We start from the raw sequence: 16,708 nt of genomic DNA, 5'->3' as shown, positions 1-16,708 counted from the left end.
GCACAGAGCCTGGCACACAGTAGGGTCTCTTTGTATGCTTATTGAGTCATTGAACAAATGATTGAGAAGTTAGGGAAAAGACAGGAGCAGGACAGAAAAGTAATTTTAGATGAGACTTGGCCTGAATAACCCCTGTATGTTCATGGGACACATCCTTTTCTACTTGAGTCTGTGTTTACATACGTGTTTAGAAGCTGACTCGGGCCTCTCATTCCCGGCCACTCGGCGAGAAGGACGTAGTATAATATCATGAAAGAAGTAGAAGGCAGGAAGACTTGATGCTTCCAGCTGATCTGGGGACATGGGAAAGTCATCGGAACTCTTCTGGTCCTCCGCTTCATCACTGTAAAATGGTGATATCTAAGGGAAGAAATATACGGAGTTAAAAGAGTTTAATCACATCAAATGAGAAATAGTTTACTAAGTGAGGAAGAGGTATGTCTGAGTCTTTGATGGATGTGTACAGATACAGTGTGGAGTCCTGTTCTTAAGTGTCTAAACAGAGCCAGCTAATGGCTAATTGGCAGAAACAGCAAAAAAGGAAGTTACAGGGTTTCAGATAGAGGAGCAGCACTGCAGATGGTCTTTTTCTTTTTCCTGTGTAAAAAAAGCTTAAATCTAAAGACTCGATAAAAGCTGCCAAGAGTGTCATCTTTCAGTGTGAAGAGGAGAACCTAGGCCTCACAAAGCAAAGCTGAGGGTGTGGAGGAACAAACACACACCTTTCTGGGCCCTGGGTGAGCAAAGTGGTCACTGCATTTCAGTGGTTTTTCTCTGTACCCTCAGTCCCTCACCCGACTTCTACTTAGAAGTTCATCTAGAGTTCAGAAAAAACCAGTTCTTACTCATTCTCTTTGTACTTGGAAGGATTTTGTACACACACCGTCAAGTATTGGTAGAGATTTAAAAACATACTCCAGGGGCGCCTGGGTGGCTCAGTCGGTTAAGCGGCTGACTTCGGCCCAGGTCATGATCTCGCGGTCTGTTGAGTTTGAGCCCCGCGTCGGGCTCTGTGCTGACAGCTCAGAGCCTGGAGCCTGTTTCGGATTCTGTGTCTCCCTTTCTCTGACCCCCCCCCTCCTGCCTTCATGCTTTGTCTCTGTCTCAACAATAAATAAACGCTAAAAACAAAAAACAAAAAAAAAAAAACTTTAAAAACATACTCTGTACCCAGATAAAGTCGAATCTGTGTTGTTAAAGGATTTGACCTGTTTTATTGTCTGACATTTATTAAAGCACTTTGACATTTGAAATTTTGTTTCCTGTTCTGAATATTTAAAAAGAATCACAGGTCTTGATCACTGGAATACCTTTTGTAAAATGAAAAATTTAAGGCCATTATTATTTTCAGAATTTTAATGATTCCAACAGTTGTATTATCCTGAGGCAAAACATATTGTTGCTCTAATATAGGTTAGGTTATAAAATCAAATGTTTGATTATTCATTTTAAACTGTGTTTCCAACAGTTTCTTTTAAAATGTCAATATTAAGTGTTTCTGGTTATGAGGACCCTGAAAGTAATCTTTTGGCAAATAAAGTGAGGAATCTGACTTCTCTTTATTCTTTCAGCTCATAAAGAAAAAGCCAGTTTAAGAACAGTTGCCCAAAGACATTACTTTCAGGTTCTAGTGTGAAGAATTAACATTAAAAAAAAATTATTTATGTTGAGAGAGAGAGAGAGCAAAGGAGAGAGAGAATCTCAAGCAGATTCTGTGCTGTCAGCACAGAGCCTGACATGGGGCTCTATTCCATGAGCCATGACCTGAGCCAAAATCAAGAGTCACGCTAAACTGAGTGAACCACCCAGGAGCCCCAGCATTTCTAGGTTTAAAAAAAAAATTTAGTGCACTCTATAAGATTGTCAACGCTTTTAGGCATGATTACCCTTGGGAAACTGTTCTGTAATTCTTGGCCCATTAAGTCGACTTTTTATAGTAGGATATAAAAAAACCTCTGGAATATTTTAAGAGTTTGTATTGGGTAACTCATACATGTTTATGTTAATACTAATAACTAGATTTAAAAAAACCAAAGGCTCTTCTTAAATAATATAGCTTTGGGGTGGGGGGAGGAGTCAGACACTTACTCTGCTGAGAGTATTCATTTCTAATGTACTGGAAATTTGTTAGACCTGTAGGACATAAGAGGGTCACCTTTATGGTATTCAAGCTCTTAAATTCTTTACCAGAGCCTTTTCTGTGGCCTTGTAATTTAAGATTATTTTATGCATTCTCAATTTGGGCAGTTTATATGTATAGTAACAAAATATGTTCTTTTTTTTTTCTTTACATATCTTTCAGAATCATGGTGTCATGGAAAGGGATTTACTTCATACTCACTCTGTTTTGGGGAAGCTTTTTTGGAAGCATATTCATGCTGGGTCCCTTTTTACCTTTGATGTTTGTAAACCCATCTTGGTATCGCTGGATCAACAACCGCCTCGTGGCAACTTGGCTCACACTACCTGTGGTAAGCTAGAGTCAGAGTTACTCGAATGTTACCCTTTGATAACGTGATAAGCATGTGAATCCTTTCTGTTTCATAAGAGGTACGTTAGCATTTAGAGGAAATACAGAAACTAGAGAACATGAAATATAATTCGTGTCCTTGAAGTAATATCTAAGAGCCATATTCCAAATTAAGAGTTTTCTTTTATATTCCTCATGAAGTTTATTTCCTTCATTGATGTATACTTTACATGTTGCAAAATGCACAAATCTAAAGATATAGATAGACAGTTAATGATGTAAAAATTCTTCAATTTCCCTTTATTTTACGAATAATGACAATTTAAGATTGAGATGAAACTGTTGTTTTGAACTTTTGACATTGATGTGATTGATTTAATTCTTCTCAGTAACCACAGAATTTAGGAATAAAGTGATTTCCTGACTGTGGGCTAGAATGAGAACATCTGTAAATGTAAGTGCTACAAAATGTGTAGTAGATTCTTGGAACAGACAGGTGTTTTCTGCAACGTCAGTGCATACAGCTCTGAGCACATTTCCCTGTGATTCTGAGCTGGCCCAGACTCCTCCCTTGTCTGGATTAAAGCTGCTTTAGCCCTTCCCTGTTGCTGCTAACCCACAGTGCCTTCCCCAGAAATGGAGGGGCACCCATGTAGCTGCCTTTACCTTGAATAGGTTGTATTTCCTGAGACTGTTCTGTTCTTTCTTTTTCGTGAGCAACAGCTGAAACTTCATGTTCCTGGGTTTACTGACCAGTCATGGTAGAGGTGATGGGGACATACCCGACAAGGAAAACAGGGAGGGAATCCTTTTCCTTCGAGTGTTGAAGGGTCTTTCTTCACCCTGTGTCCTTTGAAATGCCGTTGCCTAGTTGCCCTCAGGCGGACGGCCGAGGTTCCATTTGCAGAGACGAAGGTAGACTAATGCTGCGGACTCCTCCCGTGGAGGCTGAGGAGTTGTTTACAGTGCACCCTTTTCATATTTTAGAAACGATTCTTCTGGTGAATAATTTTAAGAATTGCATTTGTGCCTTGTCAAAGGTTATTTTGTTAAAAAAATTATTCAGATACATTTTACGAAATGTGGTATCGTTAAACTAAAAGTAGTCCCCCATCTCTCTCTGTCCCTCCTCCCTTTCCTCTTCCCCGTTTCTTTTCTCTATTTGAACTTAATCTACAGGCGCAAAGAAAGGGACTTAGAGCATACTGGTAGATGATAAATAACTGGTTCCGGATTAAGGAGAGGAATGAGAAGTAGAAGCTTTGAGAAATTAAATAATTTGCTGAAGGCCATACGCATAAGCAAATTATTTAAGCAGAGCTGAGATTAAACCTAGTTTGCTGCCATATCTAGGTGATAAGAAGAATCTTTCAGGATTGGTCAGGGTCACGTGACTTTAACTTACAGTGGTAAGAAGTTAACTGGTACCTCTTGATTGTTTTAAAAGAAGAAGGTTTGGAGTTCTTTCAAGTCAGGGAATGCCTCACTTCATAAGGGAAAAAAAATCTGGTAACTACTAACACAATCAGTCCCGGTGGTGTGGTGATTCCTCACAGTGGAAGAGGAAAGGAGGTAAGGAATAGTCCTACAAAGCCTTTGAGAAGCCAAAGACCTAGGTTGCTGAAATACTTGGAACGAGGTACCCCTTAATAAATACTTGTTGGGTGAGAAGTGCCCTGGTCAGACTAGCCCAAACTTTGGTGTCAGAATTACGCTGGCTGGCTTCATAAAAGGAGTTGTACAATATTCCCTCCTCGTCTGTTTTGAAAGAAAATGGTGTGTCTGTGTGTGAACACAATTTAGTCACAACCTAGGGATTACATAATGTATCCTTAGTATGTCACAGTGTCCTTGGAGTTGGTATTTATTAGCACACTGCATAAAGTGTAAGGCTTGTGACAGTGTAGGACTTTCATTCCCACATCCTTTGTGCTGCTGCTGTCCTACTCTGTCTGCTCACAAAATAAACTCGACAATGCAGTGTTATAATTCTTTGCTTTACATGGTCTTATTTCTTTCAAAGAAATCATAGAATATAATCTCTTATCTAAATATTTTCCATTCATAGTATCCTTTGTTCTTCCTGTATATTAGAGTTTCTGTCTAGTGTCCTTTCCCTTCAGCCTGAAGAACTTCCTTTAGGTTTTCTTGTAGTGAGGGCTCCTGTAGATGGTTTTCTTTTATTTTGCCTTCATTTTTTTTTAATGTGTGTTTATTTTTATTTTTTTTTTATTTTTGAGACAGAGATGGAGTGTGAGCGGGGGAGGGGCAGAGAGAGAGGGAGACCCAGAATCCGAAGCAGGCTCCAGGCTCTGAGCTGTGAGCACAGTGTCCGACGCAGGGCTCGAACCCATGGACTGTGAGATCATGACCTGAGCTGAAGTCAGATGCTCAACCGACTGAGTCACCCAGGCGCCCCTATTTTGCCTTCATTTTTGAAGTATAGTTTGCTGACTGTGAAATTTCTGGGATGACATTTTCCTCCTTCTTTTCCAACTTTCACATTCTACTGTCTTACGCTCTCCTTGTGTTGTTGAAAAGTTAATTAGCATATATGTTGTTGCTTCCATTTATATAATGTGCCCTTTTCCTCTGGCTGCTTTTAAGATTTCTTGTTTTTCTTTTTTAGCAGTTTGTTTTGGTCATGTTATGCCTAGGTCCTAGGTTTCTCGATGTTAATTTTGCTGTGTTTCATTGGGCTTCTTGGATCGGTAGCTTTGTTTTTTCCAAATTGGAAAATTTGGGGCTGTTATTTCCTCACATTTTTTTCTGCTCCTTTCACTCTCATCCCCTTTTGGGACTAGAGTTGTAGGTTAGGTTGCTTGTATTGTTACACAAGTCACCAAGTTCACTGACCCTCTCTTCTGCCACCTTTAACTGCTGTTTTGTTCACATGGAGGATTTCTGTTTAAAATACTGTACTTTTAGGGTGCTTGGGTGGTTCAGTCAGCTGAGCATCTGACTCTTGATTTCATCTCACGTGATGATCCGTGCTGATAGCATGGAGCCTGCTTGAGATTCTCTCCCTCCCTCTCAAATAAATAAATAAACATTTATAAAATGTACTTTCAAGTTCTAGAATTTATGTTGGGTTCTTCAGTGGTTTCATAACTGAGAGTTTTCACCTGTATAATTCATTATAACCTTATTTTCCTGCAACTCATCTCAGTGGTAAGACTGATACCGCTTATTTTGTCAGGTCTGGAAGCAGCAGTCCCTTGCTTATTTATTTTCTTTTATTTTTCCAGTAGGAAGTACTTTGCATTGAATATTTATGATCTTACAGTATCAGTGTGGATCCTCCTTATACATTAATGCAAAGTTTCTTTTTCCTTTCATAATAGCAGGAAGGATTTTTTGGTAAGTTTCGTTAACTGCTGTCTATGGCAGAATTAGTCAGCAGGATCCTAGAACATTAGTCCAGCAACTATTTATTAAGTGTCCACTATGTGCTGAGCATTTTGCTGGAATGTAATGACGAACAGGACGGATATGACCTCTGGCCTTGTGGAGGTAATGGTGTTCTACCTAAACTATCTTTCCTAGCTGTAGATATACACAGTTTGACCTGTTTCTGTCTTTCATTTGATGAGAGACTACTACTTCCTTTGTTAGAGGACAGAAGGTGACTTCTCAGGCTGTGAATTTTTAGAGGTAGATTTTTAAATTACTTTAAAGATACAAAGTCCATTGTTTCATTACAGCCCTCAAACGTACATGGAATTTACCCACTAGAGCATGCTTATTTACAAAGTATTTCTCCAGAAAAGTAAATAAACAACTCACACATTAACTGTACTAAGTAGATATTTCTAAAAAGTCTTCTATAAGCTTCACTTAGTTGTTGTAAACCAGAGACCCTTCATTTTGAAAACTAACCTACTTGTGTAAGAATTCCTTCCAGAACAGTCTGCAGAGTGTCCATTCATTCTCTCTTGGTACATTTCTACAGTGAGGGGTGGTCTTTGGTCATTCCATTTGGGGACAGTTCTATTCAGCATAATCAATACTGTCAAGGTCACACTCTGCATGTGTCCAAGAGCAGTGTTTACTTCTCAAAATTTGGAGTCTTTCCAGCAGACCAATTGTTAGCTAATAACCTGGGATTCTGAAAACTGTTTGGAGTTCTGTCCTTTCACCATAAGTCATGACTTAGGGATTTAGAGATCATTTTCTAACTCCCCACCTAGGATACAGGTCTCTTCCACAGCCTGCTGATTCCAGCCCAGTCCTAGAACAAATAGCCTGCTGCTAAGAAAAGGGATGCTGTGTTTGATGAATGACTTGGGATTGCAAGACCTTAAATAAAGCAAAGGATTTCAGGAGCGAGGCTAAGTGGAGTCTGAAAGGCCCAGGCAGACTGGGAGATGAGGAATGCCACAGAGTTGGTTTTAGCTTAGTCTAAATAAAGAGTCATTGGAATGGTAAATGAGAGCTTGGGGCATAATGGTAAAACCAATTTTTCTGTGATCATGAAGGGAACCTTTAGACACGGTGGAACACTTGGAAGTAGTAATCAGTGGTCTATAAAAGATCCTCAGAAATCGCTTCCATAAAGCATTATGAAATTTCATAAGATTAGTTTGTCTTCTATACTAGTTTCTAGACTAGAAATAGAAAAAAAATGTAAGAATGGTGTCTTTTTAACAGTTTTTGATCTGGATAATTTGAATTCTGGAGTTCTTTACAGACGTTCAATTTTACCTCTGTGTAGTATATATTTGTAATTCTTTGTGAGACCTGTAAATAACGTTGACTTGATTATGTTTTATCTGGTATTACAAATGATGAATGTGAGTTTGAGATCTAGGCTGTCCAAAAGGTTATATATAACTTTCAGGTGCATTCTGATAGAGTGCTGGATGGCAAGGGAGAGAATGCCATATGATATGCTCCTGGACAGACAGTCTGGATTTATTTTGACATTTTCCATAATGAAGAGCGAAAGATTGTTTTGGGATCCACAGGATACATGTATTAGAAATTGCACTGAAAAGATGAGGGTTGAGGTTTGGGATTTATAAGGCTTTAAGATTTTTAACAACTCTTCTGTGGTGCAACACACAATTAGTAATCAACTTCATCTTTCTACCAGTTAAGGGAAGGGCATTCTGCATTTCAATTCTCTAAAAACTGTAAAGTATATCATTTGGAAAGCAGAATGGAGCTGATCCAAGTTAATAAGCCATGGATGATGACTTCACACATGTCCTCTGGGCCAAGACATATAATTCAGTGACTCATTTTGGGAGTTGATGGCCCTTTATACTTACAAGTATGTGCTTGTGGGTCCAAGCCTAGAGGACTCTGCCATGATCCTCTCTATCATGGAGTGGGGCTTATAATTATTTGAGTGGTTATGGACCCTTTTGAAAATCTGATGAAAACTACAGGCATTTAGCAAAGTACCTGTTCATACTTTTCTTTCTTTCTTTTTTTTAAACTAGGCTCCATGCCCAGTGTGTGGAGCACAACATAGGCTTGAACTCGGGACCCTGAGATTAAGACCTGAGCTGAGATCAAGAGTTGGATGCTTAACCAACTGAGCCACACAGGTGCCCTGTGTATACTTTTTCAAGAGGGGTCCATGTTTATTTCTTCTTTTTTTAAATATAATTTATTGTCCAGTTAGCTAACATACAGTGTATATAGTGTGCTCTTGGGTTCGGGAGTAGATTCCCATGATTCATCACTTACATACAACACCCAGTGTTCATCCCAACAAGTACCCTCCTCACCTTCCCCCCACCAACCCTCAGTTTGTTCTCTGTATTTAAGAGTCTCTTACGGTTTGCCTCCCTCTCTCTTTGAAACTATTTTTCCCCTTCCATTTCCCATGGTCTTCTGTTATCTACTTCCGCATATGAGTGGAAACATAGGGTATCTGTCTTTATCTGATGGACTTATTTTGCTTAGCATAATACCCTCCAGTTCCATCCACATTGTTGCAAATGGCCAGATTTCATTCTTTCTCATTGCCAAGTAGTATTCCATTGTATATATAAACCACATCTTTTTTATCCATTTATCAGTTGATGGACATTTAGGCTCTTTCCATAATTTGGCTATTTTTGTTTCCATGATTTTCCACTTTTGTTAAAAGTGCTGCCATAGACATTGGGGTACATGTGGCCCTGTGAATTAGCACTCCTGTATCCCTTGGGTAAATTCCTAGTAGTGCTATTGCTGGGTTGTAGGGTAGTTCTATTTTTAATTTTTTGAGGAACCTCCACCTGTTTTCCAGAGTGGCTGCACACTTGTATTCCCACCAACAGTGCAAGAGGGTTCCCATTTCTCCACGTCCTTGTCAACATTTCTTGTTTCCTGAGTTAACTTTAGCCACTCTGACCAGTGTGAGGTGGTATCTCAATGTGGTTTTGATTTGTAATTCCCTGATGATGAGTGATGTTGAGCATCTTTTCATGTGTCTGTTGGCCATCTGGATGTCTTCTTTGGAAAAATGTTCATGTCTTCTGCCCATTTCCTCATTGGATTATTTGTTTTTCAGGTGTTAAGTTTGGTAAGTTCTTTATAGATTTTGGATACTAACCCTTTATCTGATAGGTCATTTGCAAATATCTTCTCCCATTCCGTTGGTTGCGTTTTAGTTTTGTTGGTTTCCTTTGCATTGCAGAAGCTTTTTATCTTGATGAGGTCCCAATAGTTCATTTTTGCTTTTATTTCCCTTGCCTTTGGAGACATGTTGAGTAAGGAGTTGCTACAGCTGAAGTCAAAGAGGTTGTTGCCTGTTTTCTCCTATAGGGTTTTGATTGGTTTCCTGTCTCACAGTTAAGTCTTTCATCCATTTTAAGTTTATTTTTGAATATGGTGTAAGAAAGTGGTTCAGTTTCATTCTTCTGCATGTTGCTCTACAGTTCTCCCAGCACCATTTGCTAAAAAGACTTTTTCCCATTGGATGCTCTTTCCTGCTTTATCGAAGATTAGTTGGCCATATGTTTGTGGGTCCAGTTCTGGGTTCTCTTCCATTGGTCTATGTGTCTGTTTTTGTTCCAGTACCATAATGTCTTGATGTTTATAGATTTGCGTTAACCTTGATTCCCAAACCAGATAGAGACCCCACTAAAAAGGGGAACTACGGGCCAATATCCCTAATGGACAGAGATGTAAAAATTCTTAACAAGATACTGGCAAATCGAATTCAACAGCATGTTAAAAGAATTATCAAGTGGGATTCATTCCTGGGCTGGTTTAATATTTGCAAATCAATCAGTGCGATCCATCACATTAATAGAAGAGAAGATAAGAACCGTATGATCCTGTCCATAGATGCAGAGAAGCATTTGACAAAATACAACATCCTTTCTTTAAAAACCTTCAAGAAAGTTGGGATAGAAGGAACATACCTTGGGGCGCCTGGGTGGGTGGCTTAGTTGGGCTCAGATCATGATCTCACTGCTTGTGAGTTTGAGCCCCATGTCAGGCTCTGTGCCAACAGCTCAGAGCCTGCTTCTAATTCTGTGTCTCCTTCTCTCAAAAATAAATAAATATTAAAACAAAATTAAAAAAGAAAAAGAAGGAACATACCTTAACATCATAAAAGCCATAAATGAAAAGCCCACAGCTACTATCATCCTCAATGGGCAAAAACTAAGAGCTTTCCCCCTGAGATCAGGAACACGACAGGGATGTCCACTCTTACCACTATTGTTTAACATAGTGTTGGAAGTCCTAGCATCAGCAATCAGACAACAAAATGAAATAAAAGGCATCCATATAGGCAAAGAAGTCAAACTTTCACTTTTTTGCAGATGACCTGATACTCTACGTGGAAAATCCAAAAGACCACCAAAAAGCTGCTAGAACTGATACATGAGTTCAGCAAAGTCACAGGATACAAAATCAATGTACAGAAATTTGTTGCATTTCTATGCTCTAATAATGAAGCAACAGAAAAAGAAATCAAGAAATCGATACCATTTACATTTGTTTCAAGAACCATAAAATACTTAGGAATAAACCTAACCAAAGAGGTAAAAGATCTGTATGCTGAAAACTATAGAAAATTTATGAAAGAAATTGAAGAAGACACGAAGAAATGGCAAAACATTCCATGCTCATGGATTAGAAGAACAAATATTGTTAAAATGTCAATACTACCCAAAGTAATCTTGAAAAAGAAAACCAAAGCTAGAGGCATCATAGTCCCAGACTTTAGCCTCTAGTACAAAGCTGTAATCATCAAGATAGTATGGTATTGGCATGTTTATTTACTTCTTGAAGGCTGTCCTTCTAGGACTTGATGTCAGGTTAAACACCCATGCCCTAAAGTGAATCTCTGCTGTGGGAAAGTAACTTACTGGGTCCTGTGAGATACCTGTTTTACTCTGTTAAGGTGTTAACACTCTGACTCTATAATTCTTTGGGCATAAAACATTTCTAACTTTTCCTTAGCTGATATTCCCTTTGAACTGTTTTTTTCTTGGTCCTATTTTTGTTTTAAAGTCCTGTTGTTCACCTGTGTCATGTTCTTTAAAAAAAAGTTTTTGTGAAATGTAACAAACATATTGAAAGTTAATAAAACATAAACGCACACTTTATATATTAAGGTGTAACTGTCAACCAGGTCAAGAACTAGAATATTGGCCGCCCTCCAGCAAGCCATCTAGCTTTCAAATCACAATCATCTGTTTGGTAGAAGCAGCCAGTAACTTGACTGTAAGATAGCCCTTTCCTTGCTGTTCTTTACAATTTCACTGGCTATATACACCTAAAATATCTTACTGTTTTAAAAAATTTCTACAGGACACTTTTTGTTTTGCTTCTCTCAGTATTATGTTTGTGTGCCATCCATGTCATAGACACCTGTAGTTCATTTACTTTCATTGTTTCAACTGCACTGTACGTGCTGTGCTTCTCTAGAGGTTTTCATGATGTTGTTGCCGGAGAGAAGTTTTGATTTTCTTACCTTTGCTCTGTCTTGGACCAGTTTTCTCTCCATTCATAGTGAAGTCCTATATTAATTTGTTATATATAAATTATTGGAAAATTTAAATAAGGGATTGAAATCAAGGTTTCTTATTTCCTGTTTTTTTTCTCCACAAGAATTCCAGCATGTAATATACTTTCCTCTGAATATTTCACGTATATTATACGGCTGGTTAGCAGAAAAGTTAATTAAACAAATTCAAATATTTGGGCATCTTCCAGGTGCCAGACACTGTTGTAGGTGCTAGGGTTGCAGGACTTTATAAACATCTGGTTTATTATTTATATATTGTTAAATAGATACATGTGTTTGTTTAAAGAGATCATAATAGAGAAAGGTATAAAATGAAGATTTTGACTTTCTGTTCCTTCAGCCCTGTACTCAGTGCTAAATTTCTTGATTATCCTTTCTAGAAAGTAATCATCCTATATATCTATAGCCTTAAAAAATTATGCAGTGGAATCTTCTTGTGTATCTTTTACACTTTTTTTCAAGTTAATATATCTTGAGGATTTCAATGAAAGCTAACATTTAATTAGGAAACTGTCAGAAACCTAAATTAATAAAACTAAAAATAGAAATACTGCCTTTATGTTCTCATTCTTCCAGATTAACTTCTTTTTCGAGATTTATTATAGAAGCCATAATCTTGAGAAACACTATGCCATTGACTTACTAGAAATCAGATTTATTTACAGAACATGATACAATTTACCTATGGGAAATTATAACTTTAAATTGTCACATACCTATATTGTTTATTCCTTAGGCATTGTTGGAGACCATGTTTGGTGTAAAAGTTATTATAACAGGTGATGCATTCGTTCCTGGAGAAAGAAGTGTCATTATCATGAATCATCGGACAAGAATGGACTGGATGTTCCTGTGGAATTGTCTGATGAGATACAGCTACCTCAGATTGGAGAAAATTTGCCTCAAAGCCAGTCTCAAAAGTGTTCCTGGATTTGGTAGGTTATTCACAAATTATTTTAAGCTGTTCATTTAATATGTGATAAAACTACAGAATAATTTGTTAAACGCCACATAAGTATTAAAGTCATTCCCATTTTTTTTCTCACTAGCCTAAAAACAGTCACCAGTTCGTTTTTTTCTTCATGGATTACAAAAGATTATTTTAATCTTTTTTGAAATACTTTACATTGAGAGACTAAACTTTCTCAAGGAAGTAGATACGGTTCCAGAGAGATCAGCACTTTGAAGGATATGAATTAATAGTTCAGTAACTTTTTATTTCATATCATGCTTATGGTGATTTAGGCCAGAAACCTACTCGAAATAATCTGATTCATCCACATTCATGCAATAAATGTTAATTGACAACCCATTGGTTCTTAGCAGTATACTAGTTGCTGGTATTTTCTGAACTTCACTAATCCATAGCTTTTTTTTTTTTTTTTTAAAGTTTTCATTTTGCTTGTTGTATACTATGTTTAAAAATTCCTAGAAATGCAACATGTTGTATAGTAGGGATAAAACTTAACCCCTCCTGCCCCATACACAATGTGAAAGGAGTGGGGGAGCAGACTGAATATGTATTCAAACCAGTTATTCACATATGGGTATATGAAAGCCCCTTGACTGCTTTATCTATTACATCTCTACTTCTGTGGCTTCCTGTGTAACATTTATTATTTGAATTCTTTGCCTTCTGAACTCTGCCCCTGTCAGTGTACTGAAATAGTTTTGTGAGGGCAAAAGGCAGGTGTTGTCCTCAGGATGGACTAATCAGGAGATTTGTACTCTCAGGATAAACTGATTTCTTACATAGCAACTAACTTCCTTTAGAGTTCACATCCTCATAAAACCAGCGTGAAACGACAAGGCATTTTATGACCTCGCCTCGGAATTCATATAGTCTCACATATCCACAGTATATTACTGGTGGAAGCAGTCACTGTCCTCAAGATTCTAGGGGGAAAGCACAGACTTCGGTTCTTGAGAGAAATGTCAGAGATCTTATCAGTATTTTCAAAGCTGCCACATCCCTAAAAGGACTGATCAAAAAAGAGAAGGCATGTGTCACCAGTAGCAACCATGACAATGTCTTGTTTATTGTTCCTGATTCCACATACAATATAGTAACAGAATATTGCAACTGACAAACTTTGTCAACAACGAAGAACAATTTAAACAGTCTTGTGTCTAATTTAAAAGCCTCACAAAGCTTTCTGGAGGATAGTGGCAGCAGCCTGATTTTTCTCAGACTTAAAAAGTGTTCAGATTAACAATCAGAGGAAATAAAAACATGGCTCACTCATCTCTTCAGTATGACTAGGAGGCAAAGAATACCATGACCTTCTCATTGCCTTAATAGAGACATAAATTCTAAGTGTTCCTTCTGACTTCCTATTGTTGTAAGCCCATGGGTGCTAAGGGTGGGGAGGTAAGGCTTAAGAGTAGAGGGAAACAACTAAGAAAATGCCTAATACCAAAATACCGAACACAGGTCAGACACAGTGGTTCGTGGCACAAGATACAGGGACATGACTATTAAGACAGCAGGGCATGAAGAGGCAGCCTCAGAGAAGCATTGCTTCTGAGGGAGAATCACATACACACAGGAGAGTTAGCTCCTCATACAGGTGTGGCAGTGAGGAAAACAAGGAAATTAAGAATGAGAATGTCATCAAATAAGCATTTGGGGATATGAAAAAAAAAAACCCGTATAAGCAACACAAAGAACAGTAATGGTCAAGAAAGCAAAAAATGTGAACAAGAAATGAATTCAAGAAAAGAAAAATAGAACATAAAGGCAAAAAATCCTATCAGGAATGTACAGGAAAACAAAGAAAATGGAAATGAGGGAAAAAATTGTCAGAAAGTGGTTGAAAGGGAAGATAGCCAAAGGAGGTCTGACATGTATATATAATTAGAGTCCCTAAAGAAGACAATCAAAAGTACAACCCAAGAAACCATTTTGGGCATAAAAGATAACATGAGAGGCACTTCCAGGATGAAGCATGAGCCTCCATGGACCGATTGCCCAGAGAAATGGTGAAAATTCTAAAACAACAGTCATTTAAAGTCTCTAGAAGTGGTCCCAAGGACATACGGCAAATGGCCACTTATTCGAGAAAGTGCACCAAGATTTGTTGAGAACAGTGAGAATCTGTGGTATTTGAAACAACACACGTTCCTTTCACCTCCCAATTTAGTCAAGCAAATTCCACTCTAAACTGGTGCAGCCAAGAAAACAGGCCTGCCTCCCTCCCTCCTCATTGCACAGCTGTCTTCTACAAGCCCTCACTATCTTCACTCGAATAACTGCATATTGATTACATGATGACTGAGTTGTCTGGTTTCCAAGAAAGCAAATTAGGCTGGAAGTCTCTGGTAAAATAAAAATTTTACATCTGCGTATGAAGAAACAATGAGTTTAGGTCCGTGTGATTGCATTACCTTATAGCTTTCAGAAGTTTTATTCCCATTTAATATAGTACAAAATAGATTTGAAGCTTGCACTCTCCAGATAGGTATTACTTTGACTTGATTCTAAATATAGAATATTTATCTCCTATTGTGAAATTAACTTTAGAGCCAAACATGTTTAGGCAGAATCTAGGAACTATTAAATTTTCTCTTTTAATGTCATGTATAACTGTTTTAATAGCCTTAGCTGGTCCACATTTATCTAAGAGCTTATTTTAAAAAACTATATAAACAATAAATGAGCAGGATGAACATGTGTGGATCATGCTACAGTAAATGGGGGAGGAGTACAAATTGTAGAGCTTTAGAATGTGTCCCAATTTAAGTTGTTATTAACTTAAAATTGACTGTTAAAGATACAAGTAGTCTTATGTAAGTCTCAGGTTAACTACAAAGCAAAACTTTGGAGTAGATACACAAAAGAGAGAAAATGTTTGGGGCCCCTGGATAGCTCAGTCAGTTAAAAGTGTCCAACTCTTGGTTTCAGTTCTGGTCATGATCTCACAGTTTGTAAGTTTGAGCCCTGCCTTGGGACTTTGCCCTGACAGTGAGGAACCTGCTTGGGATTCTGTCTCTCTCCTTCCCTCATTTTCTGTGTCTCAAAATAAATAAACTTAAAGTTCAAGTATCTGTTGCATTTATATATAATAAACTGTCAGAGATATTAAGAAAATAATCCCATTTGTAACTGTGTTAAAGAGACTAAAACACCTCAGAATAAATTAAACCAAGGAGGTAAAATAACGTGTACACTAAAAACTGTAAGATATTGGTGAAAGAAACTGAAAAAGACACAAATGAATGGAAAGATATTTGGTGCTCATGGATAAGAATAATTAATGTTGTTAAAATGTCCATACTACTCAAAGCAGTGTACAGATGATTCAGCGCAATCTCTATCAAAATTTCAGTGGTATTTTTCACAGAAATAAACAATCCTAAAATTTGTATGGAGCCAAAAAAAAAAAAAAAAAAAGCCCCCAAACAGCCAAAGCAATCATGAGAAAGAACAAATATGAAAGCATCACACTTCCAGATGTCAAAGTGTATTACAAGTCCATAGTAATCAGAGCAGTATTGGCATAAAACACACAGATAACTGGAAGAGAATGGAGAGCATCAGAACTAAATCTATGCAAATATGGTCAATTTATGACAAAGGAGCCAAGAATATATAATACACATTATTGAAGAGTACATGATATTGGGAAAACTGGACAGCCACATGCAAAAGAATGAAACTGGACCATTATCCTACCACATACACAAAGATTAACTCAAAATGGATTGAAGTTGAATTTGAGACCTGAAACCATAAGACTCCCAGAAGAAAACATAGATGGTAAGCTCCTTAATATTGGTCTTGGTGGTGACTTTATGGATTTGACAATAAAAGCAAAGGCAACAAAAGCAAATAAAGAAGGACTACATCAAACTAAAAATCTCCGGTATAAAGGAAACCATCAAAAAAATGAGAAGGCAGTCTACAGAAAATATTTGCAAATCATATATCTGACAGTGGGTTAGTATACAAAGTACATAAAGAACTCCTCAAACTCAACAGCATAGCAAAAACAATGCAAACAAAAATCACACCAGAAATCCCCCAATAAGCCTGATTTTAAAAATGGGGAGAGGATCAGAGTAGACGTTTTTTGAAAGAAGATATACAGATGACTGGTACATGAAAAGGTGCTCAACATCACTAATCATTAGGGAAATGTAAATCCAAACCATAATGACATATCACTACACACCTGTTAGAATTGCTACTGCCAAGAAGATGAGAAAAGTGTTGGTGAGCATGTGGAAGAAAGGGAAGCCCTGTGCATGGTTGGTGG

General features: G+C 37.7%; 1 protein-coding gene and 1 long non-coding RNA gene across 5 annotated transcripts in view; one reads left to right on the top strand and one right to left on the bottom strand.

Moving 5' to 3' along the window:
• Positions 1 to 16,708, top strand: part of LCLAT1 (lysocardiolipin acyltransferase 1) — a 181,177-nt gene that overhangs the window by 61,381 nt on the left and 103,088 nt on the right. For all 4 annotated transcript variants that reach the window (XM_019448273.2, XM_019448281.2, XM_019448294.2 and 1 more), the window contains exons 2-3: positions 2,303 to 2,471; positions 12,187 to 12,385. In XM_019448273.2, coding sequence (XP_019303818.1) covers positions 2,307 to 2,471; positions 12,187 to 12,385 — 364 coding nt within the window. In that variant the 5' untranslated portion in view covers positions 2,303 to 2,306. The remainder of the gene's footprint in view (positions 1 to 2,302; positions 2,472 to 12,186; positions 12,386 to 16,708) is intronic.
• On the bottom strand, positions 16 to 6,530 carry LOC128773669 (uncharacterized). The gene is made up of 2 exons (XR_008418054.1): positions 6,350 to 6,530; positions 16 to 343 (listed from the first exon to the last, which is right to left on the bottom strand). It is a non-coding gene; the product is annotated as an uncharacterized LOC128773669 (long non-coding RNA).

Source organism: Panthera pardus, unplaced genomic scaffold, assembly GCF_024362965.1.
Source record: "Panthera pardus isolate Hobbes unplaced genomic scaffold, ASM2436296v1 HiC_scaffold_26, whole genome shotgun sequence".
Taxonomy (NCBI): domain Eukaryota; kingdom Metazoa; phylum Chordata; class Mammalia; order Carnivora; family Felidae; genus Panthera; species Panthera pardus.
The sequence above is the reverse complement of the archived record's forward strand: the minus strand, read 5'-3'. Positions and strand labels throughout refer to the sequence as shown.